Raw genomic sequence first — 9,662 nt, 5'->3', positions numbered from 1 at the left:
AATCAGTGAACAGAACGTTGATTTTCTGCGCAGTGTCTGCTAGTTATTTTAGCATACGGCAGTGGAGGAAGTGAATGAAGCCAGTCTGTGTTGATAAGGCTTCCAAATTAAATTAAATTTGTCTGACAAAGCAGCAGCAGCTCTCATTTAGTCGTCTCGTTCGGGTCAGTACATTTCTCCTTTCAGTAGGGTTTTTTTTAAAGCACACGCAATTTCTCGTTAGCTTCTTAGCCTAGCCTCTTTCACAGCGACATACATCGCAGCCAACTGATCCAATCATTTTAAACTTCAGCAGAGGCCACGCCTCCTGCAAGAAACGCTTCTCTATAGCCGTGAGTTCAGACCCTTGTACGAAGCAAAGTGAAGGACAAGGGTCTGGTTTTTCCCAGGCTAGTGCATCCCTACTACCTTCACACACTAACAGCAGCAGCAGCTGACTGTAGCACTCAAATACTCCAGGAGAAATGTCCGAATATTTCTGCAGGAATATTTGTGGAAACTTGATGGTGGTAAAAGGTTTAACTAGGTTTAGTTGCTGTGAAATGTTGACCTTTTTATTATTTCAGCAATACATCGACACGTAAACAAGTTTTAAAAACAATCTTGACATGTCACATTTATTTGTGTAAATGACCAAAATAAACATTTGAGAACCAGCCCTGCGTTTAACCTCACCTATGACCCGAGGTCATCCTCTTTTATATTTTGGAGCCAGGATTCATGCTTCACTCCTTGCTTCTTCACTTTGATGTATTTCTACTGAGGAAAGACAGCGCCACTTACAGGCCTGGATAAGTGCTACAGTTTTAGGTCTTTTTTAATGTCTTCTGTATATAAATGCATTTTTAAGAAACAAAAAATAAGACTGTTTAGGGAATACTGCATTTCTGTATGGACAAAGCCTCAGGGGTGTCAAACTCCAGTCCTCGAGGGCCGCTATCCTGCATGTTTTAGAGGTTTTCCAGCTCCAACACAGCTGATTCAGTGATTGAATTAACTCTTCAAATTGGGCAGAAGCCTGTTAATTACCCAGCGATCAAAATCTGGTGTGTTGGAGCAAGAAAACCTCTAAAACATGCAGGATAGCGGCCCTCGAGGACAGGAGTTTGACACCCCTGGTCTATATGGACCAATAAACACACATCTAACCTTTAAACCAAATGTATGGATCCAGTGTTTTATACATAAATTCAAATATTTTCATTATTCTTGTCAGAGATAATTCTTTTCTCCAAGCTGAGCTCAAACAAAGAGCTATATACAACAGGTAAAATAGTTTATTATTGTTCCTATAACCCAATGACAGTGCACTAAAGAGTCTGTTAAAAGAGGTAATAAATTAGATGAAGTACCTCATACTGCTCGGACTTTACAGCAAGCTGGGGAACCAGAGACAGAAGCTCAGCTATGGCTTTAATCATCAGCGGACGGGAGTCTCGGCTCAGCTCAGGTCCAAGGCTTTTCCATGTTGAAATCATGTCCACTACCTGCGAAWCGTTCAAACCACATCCTGGTGTTCAGACCTGGACCCTGTAGGACTGACTGCATGTTCTGATGACGTACAGCTGTAAGAGCTCAGTAAGTCAAGGGTTAGGATGTGGTACCTCAGCTCTGCACAGCTCATGCAAACCCTGTAGGGCGAGAGCAGCGGGAGTAGCCAGGTCTGGTCGCTCGTTCTGCTTCAGAGTCAGAGAAATGGCTGCCAACATGTCAGCCCCGTGCTGGTAGGGCCTGAAACACAGAAACATTACAGCACTGAACACCTGATATTAAAAAGTCTCATTGAAAACTTGTCATCCTGTAATGGAAACTTTGCAGTAAAGCTGCAAGTTTTCACCTCTTTTTATCTGAACATGAAGAATATGTTTCTGTATGTATGTATTAGCTGACGAAAGAAGCTTCTATGTTAGTTGTTGGTCAGTAGCTTGTGATTAATAAGGGTTTTGACATTTGATTGTGAACTTTTTAGTCCAAATATTTGGATTCAGTATGGATGGATGGATGGATGGATGGATGGATGGATGGATGGATGGATGATGGATGGATGGATCTAATTGTTGGTCAGCAGCTGGTTTATAGGGTTTATAGACATGAAAATATAAAAAAGGACTAAAGTGGTTTGTTGCCTTCTTAAAACAAATTCAGCCCTCAATATTTTACGATAGATGCAAACATTTTAAAAATCTTTGCATCATCATCAGTTTTTCGATACAATTATTTTGTCATCCAAAGCAGCAGAAATAGCAAGCTGTAGCACATCCTATGCAGCCAGCGGTCACTTCCTGATATAAATAACATTGTGAGTGTGGCTGCCCGATCCGTCCCGTTAGCACCATCTGTACTGTCAGCTCATTTGTGCATGCGTTAAATGATAGACTTCTGGAACGTGCTGGATTTAGGAAAAAATACTTAAAAATTTATTTCTATACTTGATTATAAAGGTGTGTTACATTATATTCTGAAAACAGTTTTGATACGGAATAAAATTTTAATTAATAAAATATAGATTTACGATGCGTTCATATTTATTTATAATAACTTGCTAACTATTTTCTAGACAATTATGTTATGCTAATGATCTTATCTTCGTTTTATTTTCTTCCTGGAATAAAAATCCACAGCTGTTGCAAACATTGCCTTTTCTATGAAACATTGCAGGTGATGAAAGACTGAAATCGAATGAATTCTGTCATCGGTTTAGCAAAATGCTACATGCTAAAAACAATGTTTCCGGGACAGCACGGATCATGCTTCCGGTACGGATCGGGCATCCACAGGGGGCGTGGCCAGGCCTCAAAAATTACCTTCACGCCAACATTTTCAAAACGCTATAACTTTCACATAACGTGTCTGAATTACACCAAACTCAGAGATGGACCATTCCAAGCCAAAAAAGGTCACTTCCTGTCCTCATAGGGCGGGGCTACAATGATGTCAGCATAAGACCATATAGTATCGTCGGGCATCYGCTAGGGATGGCTCACAGTGAGTTTGGTGTAATTCAGACTTTCGATGCGAAAGTTTTAGCATTTTGAAAATGTTGGCATGAAGGTCATATTGGAGGCCTGGCCACGCCCCCTTAACATGCTCAAAAACTCACAGTTTTGATAACTTTTAATCCCCCATGTCTGAACAGTTTTTTTTTTTTTCATTTTAGAGCGGTTTGCTACCTATCGATTATGGTTTTTCCGGTTTTAGCTGCTTTTGAGGGATTTCCAACCAATCGGTTGTGTTTTTTCCAGTTTTAGCATCTTTTGAGGGGTATCCTTCCAATCGGTTATGGTTTTTCTCAGTTTTAGCCTGTTTTCTGTGGTRCAATGACAAATTGGGGTAATGCAAGCTCTCCCGTAGTTGCCACATGGCCGAAGCGGCGCTCAAGCTGCGAGGGCCGCTAACGCTGCTTGCAGCTTTAATTAGGCCCGAGCAGCGAAGAGCACTGCGAAGGCGGCCAAAATTTGACCTTTGACCCAAAATGACCAACTTTCTGTTGGTTTTAGGGCATACCTCCAAGAGACTTTTTTTTTTCTTGAATTGGGGAGATCTACCTATGTGCAAAATTTCAACTTTCTAGGACTTACCAGTTCCTCTATCTTACGTTAGGTGGCGCTGTCGAGTCATTTGGCCACGCCCATTAAAAATTCAAATAGAATCATGCAATATTCGCCAGGGGACAATTTTGGGTAAAGTTTGGTGAGTTTTCGAGTTTGGCAAAGCCTCCAAATTTGCATTTTGGGAGGCAGGAGATAGGTCAGCAGGTAAACCAGCAGTATAAAGACCGCCCCTGCTCAGAGAAGTGTTTTTGTGTGTTTGGACCTCTCTCTGCAGATGTCTCTGAGACAGGCAGCCCGGGCCAGGATCAGCTCCCACTGGGTATCTCTTCCCACCACCCCACTTCTGTCCGCCTGGCCCAGCAGACGCTGCAGCTCCGGGTACACTCGGTCCTTTCAACATGAATAAAAGACACGTTTTGAAAAAAGTTCTGAAAATATAACTTTCCGTTAATAACTGCTCTTTTTGTTTGTTTGGTTGTTTTACACGAACCTGTTTTTTCCAGAGAGCAGTCATGAGACGCATTACAACAGCTCTCAGCTTGGGGGCAGCAGCCAGCATGTGGAGAGTCTGCAGCACGGCAGGAACACAGAGCTGAAACAGCAGAACAAATGTTGGGCTGATGTAACATGACGGCTCCACAAGAGTTGGATCAAACGTTGTGACAAACCTTATGAGTCCCGAGGCTCGGCAGGCAGCTGAGCACTGAGTGACACAGACCTGGGTCCTTCTCCTGAGACAGCCTGAAGAGCAGGACGGGGATGAGGGAGGGGACCTGAGACACACAGGGACCAGGACACACAGCAGTCACTACACACTCCTGTCTGATAGAGCTTTGATTTTATGTTCATAATTTATACTGTACTCAGGGAAAGAAAACTACGTCTGAATACTTGGTACTATTTTTATTGTTCAAATGTCTAAACATTCAACTCGACTTTAAAAGGTGTGTCCTGAAATTTGTTTTTGTTACTTTTCTAAACATATAACTTTATTTTAAATCAAATTCAGAACCCTTTGATTCTTTTAAAATATTGTTCTCTTTTCAATCGGCTTCAGCAAACTGCCTCTGTTTTTACTCTAATGCTGCTTTAGCTAAATTTTTGCTACTTTTAGATTTGAGCTACCATTTTGCCACTTTTAGCTATTGTTTTGCTAATTTTTGCTTTTAGCTATAATTCTGCAACTTTTAGCTGTTTTTAGCTTTAGCTATATTTTTTTTTGCAAGTTTCTGCTTTTAACAACATTTTTTCTCCTTTTAGCATTCAGCTATTCTTTTTCACTTTAGCTACATTTTTGCAAATTTTTGCTTTTGGCTACAATTTTGGTATTTTTAGCATTCAGCTATGTTTTTAGCTTCAACCACATTTTTGCTCATTTTTGCTTTTAGTTACAATTTTGTTACTTCTGGTAGCTTATAGCTTTAGCTATGTTTTCCCCATTTTGGTTTTAAGCTAACACTGCATTACTTTTTGCTTTTAGTTTCTCTTCTGCTAATTTTAGCTTTTAGCTACAGTTTGTTAATTTTAGTTTTTAGCAACAGTTGTTTGATTTATCTTTCAGGTATTGTTTTGTTACATTTATTTCCGTTATAATTAAATATTTCTGTTAGTGATATGAATAGTTTTAGGATGAGATGAACACAACTATCAGCTCTTTTCCAACCTGACCTGGGGATGACTCTCAGATACTACCACCTAATTTCAGCTCAACAGTTCAAGTCTGTTTTGTTTTTGCTAAGGTCAGGTAGCTGTGGCAGCCATCTTTAATTTAAATGGCTCCAAAAGGCAATCATTAGTAGATGTACTCGATCTAATGATGACTTTATCAGAGTTCTATAAAAATCTGAATAATGATTCATGAGATGTTTTACWAACAGAAAGATAAGCAAACACACAACAGATTTTTGCTCACCTCTTGCCTCTCCATCATAACATTAATTTATGCAGCATAGCCAAATAATTCTCCTTTTGTGGTTCAATTTAAGTTCCTTTTTTAGTCCCTTTTTATTTATAAAACAGAAGGTGTTGTGAGCCGATGTAATGTATTGACTGATTTGTGATGCTGAGCAAAAAAAAACAAACATTTTAGACCTGTAGATGTGTGCAGACCCCAGCAGGGGGAGCTGTGTCCAGAGGCTGAGGTTGTTCTCCTCATGGTGAAAACAGAACAAACCTTTTACAGCTTCAAATATCAAGTTTAGAGCCGATACAGGGTGTGAGTCAGAGAGAGAGGAGCTCTTTGCAGAACAACCTCTCATCAACATAAAGCATCACTCCTTCCTGCAACCTGACTGTTGCATAGCAACATGTTTACCTGTGAGACCTGAGAGCAGGAGAGCAGCACAAAGGAAGAAAATGCAGGTCCGCCAAATTAAAAGCTTCTCCTTCAAATTAAATCACAGAACTGTCTGTTTCTGACCCCATACTAACACCCTGGCAGGAATGCATATGATTGTTCCACATCAGAGCTTAACCAAGATCATAACATGTTGAGGAAACAGCACTGTACACAATCCCTGTCAGAGATGACTCTCAGCTACCACCACGCCAGAGTTATAGTCATTTCTGTGCATACAAAAGCTGCAGCGGCCATCTTGAATCCAGTTCTCTCTAAAAGGTCATCAGTTCTAGATTAACGCTTTGTTTTCTTCAAGTTTCTTTAAAACGTGCCCAGTGTTTGAGATATCTTGCCAACACAGGTAAAACATCATCATCAGTTTACTGTATACTGGATGATACGAATACTGGATGATACGACAGAGTATTAGAACCTCACAATGAGATTTTCTTTAATTACGAGAATAAAGTCATAATATTACAACATTAAAGTCGTATGAAAAAGTCGTAACATTACAAGATTAAAGTCATAATATTCTAAAATGAAAGTCATTAAAATGAGGAATGTTGATCAACTTGTCAAGTTGTTCTTTAGTATTGCTTAAAATAAATAGTTAATCTTTTAGCACATCAACATCAAATTATCAGTAGCAGGACTTAGAAATTGTGCAAACAACTGTATGATAAACTGAAGCTATATTGTAATTAATGGATGCATTGACAGATTTAGTCACGTAGCTAATTTGGATGAAAGCATATTAATCTAACAGTGACCCAGGTCATCACAGACTACTTTATAAAGACAGACACATGGCTGTACACAGCAGGTGTGAGGAAAATGAGGAGGAAATGTGGAACGGAAAATGGACATGTCCTTATTATGATTATGACTTTTTCTCTAATATTATGACTTTATTCTCATAATTTTACAACTTTATTCTCATAATATTACGACTTTAATTTTGTAATTTACGACTTTAACTTTGTAATATTACGACTTTAACTTTGTAATATTATGACTTTAATCTCATAATATCAATCAATCAATCAATCAATCAATAAGTTTATTCACTCAATTCAACAATTTTTCTCATTATAACATACAAACACATTTTCGTTTAACACATACTATACATGAGTGAAAAGGGAGCAGGAAGAAGAAATCCTTGTATAAACCTGCTCCTTTCTCAATAATCAATTTAATCTCATAATTTTATGACTTTAATCTCACAATATTATGACTTTATTCTCATAACATTACGACTTTAATTTTGTAATATTACGACTTTAATTTTGTAATATTACGACTTTAATTTCGTAATATTACGACTTTAATTTTGTAATATTATGACTTTAACTTTGTAATATTTTGACTTAAATTTCATAATATTATGACTTTATTCTTTTAATAATATGACTTTATTCTTGTATTAATAATTAATAAAATCTTGTTGTGTGGCCCTAATACTCTGTCGTAGGATGTAGCAGTATAAATTGAAGTTCTGTTGTTAATCTCCTGTCTAATAAAGAGCTGCGGCAGATATTTGCTGCTGAGAGGCCGTTATGAAGCAATGAGCTGTAGAAAGCTCAAATATGCCAATAACCGTCTCCGAACACATCAAAGCTCCAACACAAACAGCATTCTGGGAGCAATTAGAGCAGCAGGGGGATACGGCGAGGCATCCAATAGGTCCACATAATGTGGAGCTGCTAACACCATGTGATATTTCCCATCATCCTCTGCACCTCCATTTACAGCCCCTGAGGGACGAGTTAAATGTCTTCATTCAGAGAGGGTGGGCGGATAAATCACTCATATTATTTTATACTTTCAGAGTCAGGATTAAAATTTCACTAAAGGCTCTTCACTTTGAGCTGTTCATGCTTTGAATCATATATTTTACTATCTTTATCTGTCAGCTGGAGCCCTCCGGCCACCTTACAGATGAACACAGTTTTATTAACTGCTGTATTTGTTTCTTCCATCTGAAACAGTGACACCAAATACACAACAACAGACTGCAGGTACAACAACAGGCAGAAAAAAACAACACAGGCATCTGTTTAGGAAATACTCTGTGAGGTTGAATGTTTCTGTCAAAATTTGAATATTTGTCACCATCTCTGGTGAGAAATTACTTCTTCTCTTTAAAACAGACAGTTAACCAGAACAAATGGCTGAATAAAAAAAGAGATTGCCGAACCGAATGCACAAATGTATCGGCCGATACCAATACAAGGAAAAAACGTAAATAATGGCAAAAAATATCGGCTGGCCGAGACCCTGATGAGGACGATGAGCATGCAGACGAGCGTCAGAGTCTATTTGGTCCTTTTCTGAATTGGTGTCAATTTAACTCTTTCCATAGTGTTTAATTTTCAGAGTACAATTTAACTCTAAACTAAGTTAAAAATAACACTGACTAACACTGTACACTGTTAATAAAACTTAACACTTCAAATAACTCTGATGAGAGTAATTATGATTCTAAGCAGAGTTAATAAGGTACTGCACTGTGGTGACAAATCAACTGCATTGAGTTATTGATGGTTAACACTGGAGGTTCATATAACTCCCATGAGTGTTAATTTGACACTCGACTGTATTGATTATTCACTCTGTTGCTGTGTAGAGGAGTGTAAAACAGACACTATGAGGTGTCATTACAAAGCAAATTTGAAAGTGTAAGTTTAACAATTTAGAGTTAAGATCAACGTTTTATTGTTGTATTAATATTACAGTCATTTCTGGATAAGTGTAATGGAGTTGATCTTCACACTAGGGCTGGGCGATTATTTGATCGCGATTATTGATCGAGAAAAAAATTCAGGTCGATCACGGTGATCAGCTGTGAGCCTCTTACTCGATCAAACATGGCAGAAATGTGCGTGACAAYAGCCAATCAGAATCCACCTTCTCCTGCTCCACTTCTGTTTATGAGCTGTTAATGAAACGCAGACGGAATCGCAGAATTAACCAAAGTAATCCAGTATAAAACGCTGAATCTCACAGAGTTAGCTTGTTTGGGCGAGTTTCTGAGGTATTTTGGCCGCTGTTGCTTCCTGTACCTGCTGTTACCTGCTAACAGGCGGGTGAGGTGCAACAGGGTGAGCTCTGAGCTCCACTCCCGACACGGGGCAGCGGATCACTAAAACAAAAACGTCCTCCAAAAATATGAAGCAGTCTTAGGGTAATGTTTAGGACAGAACAATGTCCCAGCGGCTCTTCATTTATCTGGAGAAGAACTTTTCTGTAAGTTTTATCGCACACGATGAGCTGGACGAGATGTGAAGACCACTTCCTGTCTGAGTCTCACCACAAACAGCAGCTGAGAGACGCTGTAAACTCCTGAACAAAAGTAATGAGCTTAGATCCTATTCAGTTGGCAAGTGTGCACAAATTGTTGCTGTTTGTAGGGTTTATGTTTCTTTATGGCATATTTAATGTGAAATTCAATTTGACTTTGATTTTACAAAAGGATTTCTTTATTAATGTGAGATTCTATGATTTACACATAAATGTTTTTTTTTTTCTTGGAAAATACCTTTTTTAATACCTTGCAAAAATAATTTAATGTTCTACTGAACACCAGATATATTAGTGAAAGTGAAATAATAGCCATTATTTTAAAAATTTCTGTAGCTATTTATTTGTTAAATTGTTTTTCGATCCCTTTTTAGGTTAACAAAAAAAATGTGATTTAATTGAGATCGGACGATATGAAAAAAAAATCGTCATCATTTTTTTTGTCACATCGCCCAGCCCTACTTCAC

The 9,662-nt window shown here is 38.4% G+C and overlaps 1 protein-coding gene across 1 annotated transcript in view; it reads right to left on the bottom strand.

Annotated features, from left to right (window-relative positions):
- focad (focadhesin) overlaps positions 1-9,662 on the bottom strand; it is a gene marked incomplete at its 5' end in the record, with an annotated part of 114,289 nt that overhangs the window by 55,689 nt on the left and 48,938 nt on the right. The window contains 5 exon segments of the mRNA XM_014021068.1: positions 1,353-1,487; positions 1,605-1,731; positions 3,814-3,941; positions 4,042-4,143; positions 4,220-4,324. Coding sequence (XP_013876522.1) covers positions 1,353-1,487; positions 1,605-1,731; positions 3,814-3,941; positions 4,042-4,143; positions 4,220-4,324 — 597 coding nt within the window.

Source organism: Austrofundulus limnaeus, unplaced genomic scaffold (genome assembly GCF_001266775.1).
Source record: "Austrofundulus limnaeus strain Quisiro unplaced genomic scaffold, Austrofundulus_limnaeus-1.0 Scaffold277, whole genome shotgun sequence".
NCBI lineage: Eukaryota > Metazoa > Chordata > Actinopteri > Cyprinodontiformes > Rivulidae > Austrofundulus > Austrofundulus limnaeus.
The sequence above is the reverse complement of the archived record's forward strand: the minus strand, read 5'-3'. Positions and strand labels throughout refer to the sequence as shown.